Consider the following 17,000-nt stretch of genomic DNA (forward strand, 5'->3'; position numbering starts at 1 on the left):
TAAAACCATTTCCAAATAGTGAATATTTATATTAATAGTTGACAGACATCCGAGAATAAGGTTCCCTTCACAGACAAGCTAAACCTTTGGGCAGAACCTGAAATTGACAAAGGAGTGAGACTTGGATATCTAGCAACTATTAAATATAAATTCGTTCCGCAAATGGGTATCTGAAAGTTAATATACAAAATCTAGTTATATTGTTATGGCTGTAAATCGTCTTTAATCCAACGAAATATGGAGCGGAATAATCGTAGAAGGTCGAGTCTCCCAGAAATCGACAAACTCTTATTTGCTCATGCTAAGCGGCAGATGATAAGTTCTGTTTTAAATTTACAATATTCTACCCAAACACAGAATATATCTAGAAGTATAGGTGACTTAATGAATCTGAAGAATTTTGAAAATGTTCAAACTAGGGCTGATAAGCTAGGCCTTAGTTGTAAAGAGTTCTATGGCAATACTCAAAGTGTTAAGGATTTACTTCAGTTTAAAGGACAAAATGACACAAAAAACTGCGAAGCAAAGGAGACACAAGACAATGAAAGATCAAAAAACAATTCTGATGACTCATTTGAGAAAAATCTTGGTAATAACAATAAAAGCGTAAGGTTCAGAGCAAACCGCTTATCGAAAATAATTTTACGCAGGCGAAAGCTTAGTTCACTTGGTTACGTAAGTATAAAGCCTTTTCGTGACTACTGTTACCCCATAAATTGTCCTCTTTCGCTTAAGGATGCCATATTTCGAGGCAATAATGGAACAAAGGGAAAATTGAAGCATTGCCTGTCAATTAAAAATAAAAAAATAAACATAAAAGTAATTGTACTGTTCTCTAATAATGTTACTTTTTTTTAAATTATTGAAATTCTTTTAAGACCTATATTTTGTATGCACAAAATAAATGCATGGTTCCATAATAGGCTTCTGGATTATTACCTCCCCCCCTTCTAGTGGAGATCGGTATAAATAATTGCTTTGAAAACAACACAAATTAAGTCAAAATAATTTTAGACAATAAACTTCTTGAGCCAAGAAATTTTCTTGAAAAATCTTCGGTAAAATTCTAGATAATTGACTTCTTGCTATCTTGGAAAGGGTTAAGGTTAGGAAAATGAAACTTTCAGGGATGGGTCTACAGGATAAAGTATGTCCCGGGAAGGTATTTTAAAGCACCCACCTCCCCTCCTTCTCCCTCTAGAGGGCCCTGAAATTTGCCTACATGACAGGTCTATACCTATTGAAATTTTGACAAAACAACATTTTACCTTAATTTTCAGTTACTAGTTGCTTTTTCTCTGCCTTTAGTTCTGCAAATGCAATTCCTGTTATTTGAGTAGAATTTTGGGCCACATCAATGTTTTTTTGTTTTTTTTTAATTTAGGAAATGTATTTGCATATCTTTAAAGCCTTATAATATGGAATTGAGCAAGGTTATGAAGCTGAAAACAATTTTGTTGTACTTCAATTAAGCAGAAGATCTATTTTGTAAGGTTTCACTTTTATAACAAACATATTTTTAAAGATCATCAAAGGTCAGGGCCCTCTAGATGGAGAAGGAGTGGAGGTAGGTGCTTCAAAATGCCTTCCCGGGACATACTTTAGTCTGTAGATTCATTCCTCAAAGTTTCATTTTCCTAACCTAAACCCTTACTGAGATAGCAAGAAGTCAATTAACTAGAATTTTACCAAATCTTCTGATACTTCCTAGGGTGTAGACTGGTCTGCCGTGCTTTTGAACAATATAATATAGTCCTAAATTGACACCTGTTGTGAAAAAAAAACTTAATTTGTATCATTTAGTGAAAAAAAGTCCAAGAAGGAGTTGTAAAAAGATTTGCTTAAAAGATAGGACTTAATTATTAAGGCCATTTCATACCATAAAGAGTTTGTGTTTGAGATGAGTTTGTATATGTTTATTTTGTGTGGACAAACTATTAAGAATTGGCTGGGCGGTTTTGCCATTGCTTGTATAGCTTTGTATAGATCCAAACAAGTGACAGAAAACTAAAAGCTCACACCTACTTTTCCTAAAATCTTAGACAAAAATTTAACTTCTCCCCTTTGATGCCAGGTATGGAAATATTTAAATCATTAGAAATTGTAAATTTAGATTTTTCGATGGAACAAAGCATAATTTTCTTGGAAAAGGATAGACCCTAAATATTTTCTTGTATGTCTGCTTGTAAAACATTAGAAATTATCTCAAAAGAAGTATTATTGGAAATTTGAGAGCTTTGGAGGTTTCTTGTTGGACTATCCGCCTTAATCGAAATCTTTATCGACAAAGGATGCAAATTATCCATGATGTATGTAAATTAAATAGACAGTGGCTTGTTTAACAGTTAGAGATTAACGGAAGATAACATTTTTTTTTTCTTTGGAACTAGCCTCTCGTTAGCCTTTTGAACTGTCAATACATCTTAAATCCCTTATGTATATTTGCCCAGATTGCTTAGGAATTTCTTCCTTTAGTTCTGCAAAAATTTGCTAATGGGTTCTTTCGGGAATGTCAGCCGACATTGAGACTCCCAAAATGTCATCTATGGTATTGAATATCCTCAATGTGAAGAAATACGTTTGATATTATTTATTTTGCTTATGCAGTTCCTATTAAGGTGATGGGGCGAACAGGCAATCTTTAGTATAAAGTGGAGGGGCTTAAGGGTGGGCAGTCACTCATATAAAGAGTAATTCCTGTTCGCCTTAAGATTTATTGTCACTCTTTATTTCGTTTTGGAAAAGATATTCGCTTTTTTTTATATCATACGCTAAACACGAGATTATTATCAACCTATACACATCTTGGAAGGACTTTTTTTCAGTTAGGGCTGGGAGGTAACTTCCTAAAAATTTAAAAAAACATGCAAATTAAGCAATTATTCTATAAAATTATGAATGAACTTAAAAAGTATTGAAAGGATTAATTAAAATCTTGCATTTTGTTTGTTATTCGGGGTTGGGTATTACTTCTTAATAACCCCCAATACATGAAAATCTGGCACACTATATATGGAATTACAATCAACATAAAAAAAATCTGGGAAGAACTCATTAGAAACTAGAGTTTTTTGCAATTGGATGCTTGGGAGATTACTTCTTACAATCGTCAATGCCTAAAAATTCAGTTCGCCATAAACAAAATTATGAATAAATTAAATCGGTGCGCCAACCCTATGTAAGTTAGTCTAATTTGAACTAAACATAATACAAAATGTTAACTAAACCCCATCGAACTTTTAACCTATTTACCTCTTTTTTCTCTTTTTGTCCCATTTACTTTCAACCCATAGTAGACGGGATTCTACAAGACGGGATACAAATCTTGGAAGGACTTTTTTAAAGAAATGCCATTTTTTCAGTTAGGGCTGGGAGGTAACTTCCTAAAAATCTAAAAAAAACATGCAAATTAAGCAATTTATCTATAAAATTATGAATGAACTTAAAAAGTATTCAAAGGATTAATTAAAATCTTGCATTTTGTTTGTTATTAGGGTTGGATATTACTTCTTAATAACCCCAATACATGAACATTTGGCACACTATATACGGAATTACGATCAACTTAAAAAAATCTGGGAAGAACTCATTAGAAACTAGAATTTTTTGCAATTGGGTGCTTGGGAGATTACTTCCTACAATCGTCAATGCCTAAAAATTCAGTACGCTATAAAAAAAAAAATTATGAATAAATTGAATCGGTGCGCTAACCCTATGTAAGTTAGTCCAGTTTAAACTAAATCTAATACAAAATGTTAACTAAACTCCATCGAACTTTTAACCTATTTACCACTTTTTTTCTCTTTTTGTCCCATTTACTTTCAACCCATAGTAGACGGGGTTCCCGTGGTATTCAGCTTCTTTTGAGAAAATAACCCATTTCTGTTGTTAAAAAATTTCAAATGTTTTTGTCTTCATGACAAATTTGAGCTAATTTGGTAACCGGTTTACATAATCAGTGATTTATGCAATTAGACCTGACAAAACCTGATTAGAAACGATTGACATAATTAGGTAATAATCAAATGTGGTCGAGTAAGCCGCAATTTTTCCATTTTTAATACTGAAACAGTATGAATCGCCTTAAAGGAATATGATTATCAATTAATTTTCTTACCTCAGTAAAAACTCGGTAATGATATTTTAATTAGCCACATATCAAAAGGGGTTATCAGGGTTAAAAAAGAACGCTTAAATTCTCAAGACCTCTTATTAATGTCATAGATGATGGTATAATTAGATTGTTTCATGCATGAGATAACTATTTACACTAAAATATAAAAAAAAATCGATAACTTAAAATATTAAAAAGAGGATATGTTTTAGGGAAATCAGTATTTAATATTTAGTTTAAAAATAATGTTAAAACTTAGTGAACTAAAATTAAAAACAAGTACTATTAAATTTTATTAGGCATAAAAACATGTTGGGTACTTGTCTATTATGTAATACACACTCAAAACTTATATTGTGAAGATGAGACAATACCCACTTTTCACACTGCGTACATCAGATCATTACTTCGGCTCGTTGGAACTACATTATAGCTATATTTAAATTAAATATTTAGTTGATATTTTGGTTAGGTTAGATCACATATTTAATAGCATGCGGTCTGGGCGGTCCCCCTTCCATAATTCTTTGTGGTAATTTCATAATTTTGTTACTAAAGTATTGTATTTTCACCATATTTTGTTTTATTTTATCAGCATTAACCAAACTACATTTTTCGAGTATGTACTATATAATATACAAGTACCACGTGTTGTCGTATAATTAACAAGTAAAAAAAAAAAGAACAAGTTGTATTAAAATTTTATAAACAAAAAACCCACATTGCATTGAAATTCAATCAGCAAAAATATAGCCAGGATTAAAATTAGGTGGCAAAAAAAATACTTGTATTAAAACTTAGTGAACCAAAATAAGAGCACTGTATCGAATTTTCGTAGCCACAACAAAATCTATAAAACTCAGAGAACAATAAATGTTGTATATAACATAGTTCAAACTAAAATATGAATTAAAATTTAGTGATAAGATTCAGAACAAGATTATTCAAATTTATTCTGTTCTTTTTTATTCTGGAAAAAAAAACCCATCAAAGCTAGTGCATAAAAATTTTACACTAAGATTCCCAACCATTTTTTTTTTTGCAAAATTTGTAGTTTCAAAAAAGATTTGTAGTTGAAAATTTCTTTCTTAAGGCGAAATAATTTTTTTTCAGTTAAACAGGGTCGAACAAAGTAAAACATAGTCATCACATTTCAATGCTCTGTAAAGTTTGATTACAAAATTAAATGTGTAAGAGTTGCATAATTAAAAAGTTGAGATAATTGAGAGTGTGAATGCATTGTGGTGTTTAAATTAAGAATTAAAAGTGTTATAGATGCGAAAATATGAAAATTGTTGAGATTGCTGAAATTTGAATGGTCTGATTTGTCAAACTATATAAATTAAGTATATGAAATATGAAATTTTAAAATATCAAACAATTCGTGGTAACGAACAGTAGTAAAGATCGACCTGGGTCAATAGTAACCGAAACTTTAAAAAACTAAATTTTAATATCAATAGTTACATCAAAAGAATCACATTTTAATGCTAATTTTAAATATATAAGTTTCATCAAGCTTAGTCTTACCTATCAAAATTTATGAGCCTGACAAATTTGCCTAATTTTAGAAAATAGGGGTAAACACCCTCTAAAAGTCATAGAATCTTAACGCCCAGACACAAATTCATAGTGTGTAACATTAATTTAATCGAATGTTTCTATTTATTTCATGAAATCATAAAAAGGTCATGATCCCAAGATAATAGGATAAGGTTAGGTTTAATCCTTTTTGAACTGATTTGGAAAAGATTATATTCAAAACACTAAATAAAGATTTGACAATTAAATATGATATCACTTGTAGCAGAAAAAATATGACACATTTTGTGACACATTATGGAATCTGTGATGATGCAAAAAGCTCATTTTTGGAAAAAATATGACAAACTCCTTAAAAAAAAATTTGGCAGCCCTGGTTGGAAAACTACATTATAGCTATATTTAAATTAAATATTTAGTTGAAATTTTGGTTAGGTTAGATCACATGTTTTATAGCATGCAGTCTGGGCGGTCCCCCTTCCATAATTCTTTGTTGTAATTTCATAATTTTGTTATTAAAGTATTGTATTTTCACCATATTTTGTTTTATTTCATCAGCATTAACCAAACTACATTTTTTGAATATGTACTGTATAATAGACAAGTACCACGTGTTGTCGTATAATTAACTAGTAAAAAAAAGAACAAGTTGTATTAAAATTTTATAAACAAAAAACTCACATTGCATTGAAATTCAATCAGCAAAAATATAACCAGGATTAAAATTAGGTGGCTGAAAATACTTGCATTAAAACTTACTGAACCAAAATAAGAGAACTGTATCGAATTTTCGTAGCCACAAAAAAAAAACAACTATAAAATTCAGAGAACAATAAATGCTGTATATAGCATAGTTCAAACTAAAAGATGAATTAAAATTTCGTGATAAGATTCAGAACAAGATTATTCAAATTTATTTTGCTGGAAAAACATGTCTTTAAATTTAATTCTACAAAACACAATTTTTTAAACTCAGTGGGAAAGAAAAGAGAGTTAAGAAACTTACGTTTTTAAAATTCAGAATAAGAAGTTTCGTCGCAACACTTTTAGTTACAAAAAAATAGTTAGATTTCTTTTTAATTCTGGAAAAAAAACATCAAAGCTAATGCATAAAAATTTTACACTAAGGTTCAAGGTTCAATAGGGTTTAATAAAAAAAAAAGGAAATAGCTAAACTTAAAGTATACTGTACAGTGACAAAACTCACGTCGAGACCCATAAACATAAAAGATTCTTCACTAGCACGTAGTACGGCTCCCACTTCACTCTTCGACACAACCACACGCCTCCTCATTATATAATTTTTTGAATCTTAACCATAGGGTAAGATTCCCAACCATTTTTTTTTGCAAAATTTGTAGTTTCAAAAAAGATTTGTAGTTGAAATTTTTTTTCTTAAGGCGAAATAATTTTTTTTCAGTTAAACAGGGTTGAACAAAGTAAAACATAGTCATCACATTTCAATGCTCTGTAAAGTTTGATTACAAAATTAAATGTGTAAGAGTTGCATAATTAAAAAGTTGAGATATTTGACAGTGTGAATGTATTGTGATGTTGAAATTAAGAATTAGAAGTGTTATAGATGCGAAAATATAAAAATTGTTGAGATTGCTGAAATTTGAATGGTCTGATTTGTCAAACTATATAAATTAAGTATATGAAATATACTTAATTTATATCAAAAGAATCACATTTTAATGCTGATTTTAAATATATAAGTTTCATCAAGCTTAGTCTTACTTATCAAAAGTTACGAGCCTGACAAATTTGCCTCATTTTAGAAAATAGGGGTAAACACCCCATAAAAGTCATGGAATTTTAACGAATCTTATTGAATCTTAACATCATCGGATTTAGCGTATCAGAGAACCCAACAGAAGTTTCAAGCTCCTGTATGTAAAAATGTGGAATTTTGTATTTTTTTGTCACATGACAGATCACGGATGCGTGTTTATTTGTTTTTTTTTCTAGGAATGATCGTATCAACCCAGTGGTCCTATAATGTTGCAAGAGGGCTCATTCTAACGGAAACTAAAAGTTGTAGTGCCCTTTTTAAATGATCAAAAAAATGGAGGGTACTTAGGCCCCCTCCCACGCTCATTTTTTACCAAAGTCACCTCATCAAAATAGCCATTTTATTCAGCATAGTCGAAAAACCTAAAAAAGTATGTCTTTGGGGAAGACTTACTCCCCCACAGCCCCCGTGGAAGGGGCTGTAAGTTAAAAACTTTGACTACATATAGTAATGGTTATTGGGAAGTGTACAGACACTTTCAGAGGTATTTTTTTGGTTGGGGGGGTTGAGGGGAGGGGGCTATATGGGGGGAAATTTCCATGGAGGAATGTGTCATGGGGGAGGATAATTTCCATGAAGGGATTGCAGGATTTGTTTACCCTTTTTTTAAAGAGCAATGAAAAAATAAATATGAAAAAGTTTCTTCAACTGAAAGTAAGGAGCAGCATTAAAACTTTAAACAAGCAGAAATCATTACGCATATGAGGGGTTCACCTCCTCCTAATACCTCGCTCTTTATGCTAAAGTAATTTTATTAATTTTAACTATTTATTCTACTGCCTTTGTGATTCAGGGGTCATTCTTAATGAATGGGGACAAAATTTAAGCTTTAGTATAAAGAGCAAGGTATTGACGAGGGGGCGAACCCCTCATACACGTGATAAAAACATACGAATTTAGAAGTTCGCTACGTAAGTTAATTCGCAAGTTACGTATATTTTTATTAATAAAACGTTCGTAAAATTAAAAGTTCTAGTTGCCTTTTTTAAGTAGCCAAAAAATTGGTGGGTAACTAGGCCTATTACCCCGCTCTGTTTTCTTCAGAAAACAGTGAGGTTACATCCCGCAACGGTGCACGTTTAACACTAAATTTTCATTACTAAAGCGGAAATCCCCAACCTAATATTATATTACACTATTCTTCGCTCACTTTTGCCCCTCTTTGTTGAAAATGAAAATAGTAATTACTATTCAAAAATATTTAGCAGCTAGACTGTGAGGATATTAGGATCTTTAGAAAACAGTGAGGTTAAATCTCGTAACAGTGCATGTTTTACGCTAAATTTTCATTACTAATGTGAAAATTCCCACCTTAATATTACATTATTGTATCTATTTCTTACTTTTGCACCTTTTGTACAAAGTGGAAAGAGTAATGCGTATTAAAAAAATGTTTCACAGCAAGACTATGATGACATTACGGTCTTTTGAACACAGTGAGGCTAAATCCCGTAACGGTGTATGTTTTACAATATATTTTCATAGTAATGTGAAAATGCCATCCTAATATTAAATTATACAACCATTCACTCCCTTTTGCCCCTCTTTGTTGAAAATGAAAACTGTAACGAGCATTATAAATATTATTTCCTGTAAATATTTTTAACAAGTCAAATAATGATGAATAGAAAGGTTTGTCATTTTTCCATTCTATTTTTTCCTTTAATCAGTTGGTAAGCCATGTGTTAAAAATAGCAGCATTAGCAGAGAGAATTAAGGAAACTGGGATAGAGAATTGCTTCCAGTTATATCTACTTTTCCCATGACAGTTTGCCTTCAAAGCGCAAGACAAATACTTACCATTCCAAGCTGTGGAAATAATGCAAGTAATTCGGTAGTCTTAAAACAATCTTTGGTGAATCAAGGAGTGTTTCTTTATTTTGAAGGATTATCATCCAAAAAAGTGTTTGCTGGTTAACAGTGGTATTTAAACAGAAAATAGCTAAGATTTGAGCTATAATTTCGATTTTATGTTCCCAAATCAGTTATACTGGTACTAGTAGAAACCGTATGGGCTATTATAGAATTTCAATGTTGGTAGCTAGCTCTTTATAAATAATGACTGTCTTTTGAATATATTAAAAACAAAGGAAAAAAAATCCATGGAAAGGGACTTGAAATGTGCAAGTGACACAGAACTGAGCTTTGAAACCGTGCCAAAACACATTTCAGGTAGAAGACGTCGCACTTCAACTATACAATGCATTCAAGTTAAAATACATGAGCTAGAAAATGAACTTAGAACTGTTTGGAAAACTTTAGATTATCTATCAGTTGATTACTACGAGATAAAGGCAAGACTTGAGAATGTTGAAGATGTGATGCCGAGTGACATGAAAGCTGCTAATAAAGACGCAAGTGGAGACGAGTGTGGTCTAGTAGACGATAGTTGGAGTTCTTCATTACAGAAAAGTGATCTGACTTTTTCTAATAAGCAGCCAACATTTGAAGCAGTGAGTAATCAAGGTAGTGTTCAGCAAAACTCAGTTGACAGGCTTGAAAAATTGCGTGTAGAGCTAACTGAAATTTCAGAAAAAATTCAAAGGGAAAGACTTAACCGTGCTAAATTACGGACTGAAAGTGAGAAAGAACAAAGCGATTTTATATATAGTTCTAAGGACTACTTGTCATACCGTCAAGAAAAAAGTCTTGCAAAATGTGATTCTGACAAAGCAAAAAATACTTCCACATTTTGGACAAAACCTGATACTCTAGAAAAATCATCCCAGCCTCTTTCAAATCAAGGCAAGGATGGATTTATTGAGGAAATTCATTCTCAAGAAAATATTGATTTTCTCTTGGGAGTAACAGAGTCTTGTAGCACAGGTGAAAGCTTCAGAAGTAGATTATTAAGTAAAAGAAACGAATTCATTGACATTCATTGTAACACAGAAAAGAAACCCATCCATAATAAGGATTTTACCGATGTAAACACAAATGTAAAGGGTCGATCACTAACGCCACAGCCCGAATCAAAAGATGGTTTATTAGATTACCCTTGGGAGCCAACTGATCATGAACAAAATACGATTGAAAATTCTAGTCCAGTTCTTGCAAAGAGTTTTAGGCGAATAAGTGATGTATATCCAAACAGACCAAATATTGAACGACAGTATCGAACTTCTTCTACTAGCCAACATTTAAAATTCAAAAATGCAGAGAATTCTTTTTTTAACCTAAGCGGTTCCCCAAAAAGAAGAAAATTGTCCCCTGTGCGGTATTCTGCACGTAGTTCTGGTGGTAGATCGGATTCAGGTGTTTCGTCATTAAGTGCTTTTTCTAGCAATGACAAGTCACCAGAAAGTCCCAAGTTGAGGGCTAGTGTAAAGTACAAAGAATCGAGAATTCCTAAAAGCAGTCACAGGGCTTCTTCTTGTCCGTCTGAAGAATTAACATCTGAAAGTCAGCCATGCAATCGAGTTTCCTTAACAGAAATTCTTATAAAGCATTTAAATGACCATGATAAAACTTGTCCGCTCTCCCAGACTTACGCAAGCTTAATTTCTTCAGATCTAGCTAAAGAAGTTCAGTTAGATGAAGGTCTCAATCGGACATTGAGTAGCGAACGTAGGGATAGCTATTCAAGCTATCCAGGTAACAGAATTCCAAGTCCAGCTCCGGGTTTTTCTGGTACATTTAAGAAGATTCCTGATCCAGCTCCAAGCACAGAAGGTGACTTCATTAGACAAATAAAATCCAATAGAAAACAATATGCTGATTCCTATTCGTCTTTTGGAATGTTTGAGGAACAACGAAATAATAAGAAAAAAGAATTTTATGGCAAAAATTCTTATTTTCACGATATCATCGACTCAAAGTACAATAGCTCTTTAGACGTACCCGACTTTTCTTATGATCAAAGATACTTCCCAGGGGTACCACCCTATATTCCATATGGGCATTTAGAGAGTCTAAACGCATCTTATATGCCACCGACGCAGTTTCACCGCCGAATTGATCCTCTATACTTCATGGATGATCCGTCATTGCAATATCATGGCTTTGAGAGCTCCTATTTTCCATCTCATTATCGAAGAGAATATTTTAGACCCTACTTTGAAAATATTCATGATACTAGCCAACTACCTACATATACTAACCTGGGAACCAATCCTGATATTCCAGAACGTATTCCTAAGGGTAATCATTGGAACCCAAGGCCAGAAGATCCATATCATACTTTAAACTATGAAAAAAATCGACTTACGCTTGACCTGAAACCAACGGTGGATTCTGAGATGAATCACAGTATTAACACTGGCATGCGAGAGTCTACCAGGGAGGCTAGAACTTCAAGACGGAAACCTTTGATCAATGATGAAGTAAAAAGAACAATAAAATCTAAAATCACAAGCGTGACTGGATGGCTACCAGCACGAGGAAAAGAATCTTCGCTAAAACAGAGAAGGTCCAGCTCTTTGCCCGCAATAGCACAACCAGATAAAGAAGCGTTAAGATCAGTTAAGAAACGCGATAGAAACATTTTGCTTAAAATCTCAAATATGTTGAACTACAAATTATTCAGACGAAGTAGCACGGGTAGTTTACAAGAGAAAAATAGTGCCAGGAATGTTGAATGTAATAAAGTAAATAAATACTTTAACAGAAAGAAAGGAATACAAAACGAGTCAAATTCAAGGATCATTCATCCTTTCGAGGGATGGAAAGAGCCTATTGAAACCGATAGGGATTTTTCAACTGATATAGGTGATTGTGCCCAGAATTCCGGTCCTGATGTGAATTCACTGAAAACTGATCAAGTAAAAAACACCTTTCCATCTTTTGTCGAAGAATCAAATGAAAAAGTCTTCACAAACATCAAAGGCAGCTTCCATAATAGCAATAATAGTAATAATTTGGATGGTATTGATGCTCCTCATGATGACAAATTTCAGACCCAAGCAATTTTTGAACTGGTAAGTAGTAAGCAATGTAGTTTTACTGAAGAAAATTCCGAGCCTGTTCAAGTTAGCGAAAATTCTCGGAGTTGCTCTTTACGACGTCATCTTAATGAAAAGGAGTTTATAGAAGTCCCTCATGCCAATGTTGAGTTTCAAGCAGATGAAGAATGTATAATGCTAGATGACATTTTTGAAGAGAACTTACAAAATCAACTTAAACTAGAAAGCAAAGCAGAAAACGTTCCTGAGATGCTACCTGAAGATTCCGACAATACCAAAATATACATCATAAACAAGGACTTTGAGGTAAATGTCGATATGGCACCTCTTTTAAGTTTAAATTGTCAGTCTCTTGAAGATCATGTTGATGCAGTGCTTTTCGCTAAGGAGTGGGAAACCTCAACCTTTTCAGAAGGACAAAAAAATTCTTTGGAACTGAATCTTCAACCAGAAGAGCAATCCTCTAAGACAATTGCAATACACAAAAAGGATGATTTGCATGACGAAATAAAAAGTGAAAATATACTTCTCAAACTATCACGTGGTTCTGAGAATGGTAGTAAATCACCCAAGCCTATTTCACGATCTTTGTCAAGATGGCAAAGTACTGATGATAGTATTGACATGGAAGATGAATGGTTTCAATATGGTATGAAACAACTAAAAGAACTCGAAGACAACCTTGAAAAAGAAGATACACTTGAAACTTACAAATTAAGAGAGGAAGGATTATCTTTTTCCAATGGAACTTCAGCTTTAAAAGAGGACGCAATAAATATTCCAGATTTATGTGATAACAGAGGGCTTTTGCCTTCCGTTGCTATAGATGAAAATATAGTGGATATTTTAAGAGAAAAAAACAACTATGACGAAGAAAAAGTCTTATCTTCCCATGGAGATTCTTCGAGTATGACTGGTGGCCCAGATTCTCCTATAGAAAGCGACTGGGAAGAGAATGAAGACTGTTTGCAGATCCCTGATTTTAAAGAAACTCTTTTGCAGCCAGACAAGGAAATAAACAAAGAAGATCTTTCCAAACAAAATCTAGTTAGCAACGATAAGCCTTCTTATAGCAAAATGGAGTCCACAGCAGAAAATCGTAGAATTCAAATTTCAAGTTCACTGGATGATGAAACACAAGGGGTTATTGTTGTGATAAGTAATCTTCCAGAGAAACAAGGTAACACAGCAAAATGGAAATTAGTGAAAACTTTAAAGGATAAAAAGGCAGAAGCAAAAGCCGCTGAGCAAAAGAGTGACAAAACAACTACACCTTCAGTCGAAAATGTAAGTAATTTTTTTCAAAATTCTGTCAAGCAGTATCCTTTAAAATGGAAATTGCTTTGACATTTGATTGAAAAATATAATAAAAAGAAACTATGTAGTCAAAATTGTAAAGATTTACCAGATTGTATATGTTTTGTATGATCTGGTTGTACATCTTTGGTCTTCTAAGGAAGAGGGGCTCAAATTTACTACAACCTTCCTTCTGCAGTCTAACAACGTTCTTGCACGCCGAATAGAGAGAAGACTGTGCTCTTTCAAGACTCCTCTTGAAAGATATTTATCATAGGAAAAGGGTTATAAGACAGCCATGTAATTTTTTTGAAACTGGTAGGCTAGTGCCTAAGGAAATCAATGATCAGAACTCTGCATATCTTTTGAATACTTTAAATTTTAGTTTTCGCTTAATGCAGAAGTTTCCTTCCTTTTAAAGTGCCAAATTTCCCTTGTGGATGTTTTTGCCTTCCAAAACAAGGAGGTTTAAAAAGACTAACTCTTATTCAAACCCTTCCTTTTTCTATTTGAAGTCTCTCTGTTACATTCATCATTGTTACGTTGAAATCATTATAAAATCAAGTAATAAAATAACATCTTTCTCAATTGAAAGTAAAGAGCGAAATTAAAGATTAATAAGAAGACACACTACGCTGTTTGTGAAGGGATGTACTCTTCTCAGTCCTCCCCTCTTTATGCTAAGTTTTTATAGTACTTGACTGAGATTATTTTTAAACCAAGCAAACAGGTAGTGGGTAATTACAAGTGTTGAGTTTATATGTACTTGCGGATTGTAAATGTAAATAAAAGTTAAGCTAATTAAGTTATAATCAATTCGGCTTGAATATATTCAGAAGAGTTAAATAGTCATTTGTGTGAATTTTTTCGAACACATGAAGACAAAATCAATTTTGTGTTTACAAGATGGTGAAGTCATTTCGAATGATACAGAAATTTTTGCCAATTCTAAAAAAAAGTTTTGTTATTATTCATAATGTTTTCTATACATTTCCTTATTTTACAAAGTATCAAAATAATTGTTTTGTATTTAAAAAGTAGGCATTTTTTACCTTATATACCATTATAGGTCATTTTAATTTTTTTTTTACGTATAACGGTAATTTGGTTGTTTTTATTTGTGCAAAAATAGAGGCGGCTTTTTGGACAGCCAAAATAAAACCAGGATGTCTGACCTAGTTTTTGTTATTTTCTAAGTCATTGCTATTCTCGTTCATCATCGAAGTAACGAACAAAATGTAAGCATTCAGTTTTTGATGGAGCCCTTAACAATTAACGATTTTCTAGTAGCCTGCTAGCATTGAAGAGATAAAGGGCAGACACACCAGTGCTATCATTCTGCGCTTCCACACACACCAGTGTATCGTGAGATCTCCAGATTATTATAAAAATCTCAGGGTCAAAAATAAGATCTGATGATTTATCGATAAATATCGATAAAGCGATTTTTGCCTATTCCAACAAAATTTACGTTAATCCAAACCAAAATTGCAATTTTTATTTGAACTTTGGAGGAGGGTATGCCCATGGCCCTAAAATACAAATTGCAGACCTTTGATAATAAAAAAAATACTAGTTTTATAACAAGATAAATTAAATTAAAACGAACATTATAAGTTAACACGAACCGAGATTATCTTGTATGAGTGTGGTGCAACCTCCCCCTTGGCCATCCCCCTATTGACACTTAAGTTCTACTAGTACTTAATTGTAAGCTCTTCTGAGTGCATTATATATAACTTTTTGGTAATTGCATACAACTGCGTTTTAAATTTGATTGCTTTTAGGCTTCGATACATTTAACCGGAAAAAATGTATTAAATATCACTTTGCTGCATGTCAAAAAATGAAACTTTATTTTTGGATTTAAACTTTTTCTTCAATCAAGTACACAACATGTTTTTTATGTGCTGAACAGACTGCACTTGATAAGTTGTTTAGCTTTTTTCTCTAGTGCAGCTTTTTTCTCTAGTGGTGCTTGTGCAGGTTGTTTCAGCCAGTCGTGGATATACGAGGGGCAAAAAACAATGCAAATAGTGAAATTTCTCATATAATGTAATCTCTTTATTTATGCCCTGCTACAAATTAAAATATTGAAAAATATTCAAATACATAAACTATGTTTGAAGTTAAGGTTTTAATAAAATCTGGTGCATTTCGTCAAAACATGGTCTTTGCCAATTTCAGCAGAGTTACGAATATGCAAAAAAGGACACCAGAATCCGATTATTAAAGCCCAGTGAAAGCAGCGTCTTATTTATTTCTCGGAAAGTATCTAGAACTACGTTTTAGAAAACCTTCAATAACCCTCAATGATATTCCAATCAACGCTTCGAGATAATAATCTTGTTCAAATTAGTCAAAGGGAAACAACTGATATGACCTCCACAGCTCCTAAAACACAAGAAGTGAAATATACATGTAGCTCTTTTTTAAAACACAGGTTTGTTAATGGAAAAAGTTGGCTTGTTTGATTTATGGTGTGAAATTGGATCGAAATTTTCAGAGATCGATCTTTAGGTCAAAAGGATCACATGCTTGTTATAGGAGGGGGGAGGGTCCTGAAATGAACAAAAAATTTCGTTCTTGTTTAGTTGTACTTCTAGCGAGCTCTTGTGGATCGTTTGCTATGTCAACATTTCTATTGTTTTTCATGAGCAAGCTAGGGAAACTACGCGTGGACTCCAGTAAATCAAGAGACTCTATATGCAGCGGATTTTTCAAATTAAATACAAAATCTCATACAAAATACCATATTTATATTACCTTGGGAACCACTTAGGGATGGAGGTGAACCTTTTTAGGCATTTTGTTTTAGCAAGGAAAGGGAGAGAGGACGAGGAAAGGAAAATTTATATTCAATGTGGGGGAAAAGACAAAAATTTTTGTCTCCAATCATGACAAAGATAGCGTCTTTGCACTATAAGCTCATATGACTTACAATTTACGCTAGACAAACTTGAGGGACAATTTGTGCAGGGCTAAGTAACAAGATAAATCAAAGAGAGTACATGTATGCAGGTAATTATACAGGTTCTCTCCCCACCTACACAATAACCAGCCTGCAATCCTCCATGATAGCTGATGCGCATGTTTATACCACTTTACATAATTTCATCAAGCGTCAAGAGGATTAACTTAGTAGAATAAAAACTTTGAAATAAATATTTATCTCTTACCGTATTAACCACTCGACTCTTTTGGAACTAACGTGCCATCGCGTGGCATTACTGCCTCTGAAGCTGAAGAATTCAATAAAAAAAAATTTTTAATTTTAAATCAATTGAGTATCGCAGAATTTCAATGAATAGTAACTTGACCCTCTTTGGGTCAAAATTGTAGTTGTATGCCA

The 17,000-nt window shown here is 32.8% G+C and overlaps 1 protein-coding gene across 4 annotated transcripts in view; it reads left to right on the top strand.

The window, feature by feature from the left end:
* Positions 1–17,000, top strand: part of LOC136031216 (protein unc-13 homolog B-like) — a 467,059-nt gene that overhangs the window by 130,534 nt on the left and 319,525 nt on the right. For 2 of the 4 annotated variants that reach the window (XM_065710594.1, XM_065710595.1), the window contains exon 1: positions 9,063–13,639. The exons of 1 other annotated variant lie outside the window; for it this stretch is intronic. In XM_065710594.1, the coding sequence (XP_065566666.1) occupies positions 9,554–13,639 (4,086 nt within the window). In that variant the 5' untranslated portion in view covers positions 9,063–9,553. Of the gene's footprint in view, positions 1–9,062; positions 13,640–17,000 lie in introns of those variants that run through there. One more of the 4 variants, XM_065710596.1, reaches the window with a different exon arrangement.

Source organism: Artemia franciscana, chromosome 9 (assembly GCF_032884065.1).
Source record: "Artemia franciscana chromosome 9, ASM3288406v1, whole genome shotgun sequence".
Classification (NCBI taxonomy): domain Eukaryota; kingdom Metazoa; phylum Arthropoda; class Branchiopoda; order Anostraca; family Artemiidae; genus Artemia; species Artemia franciscana.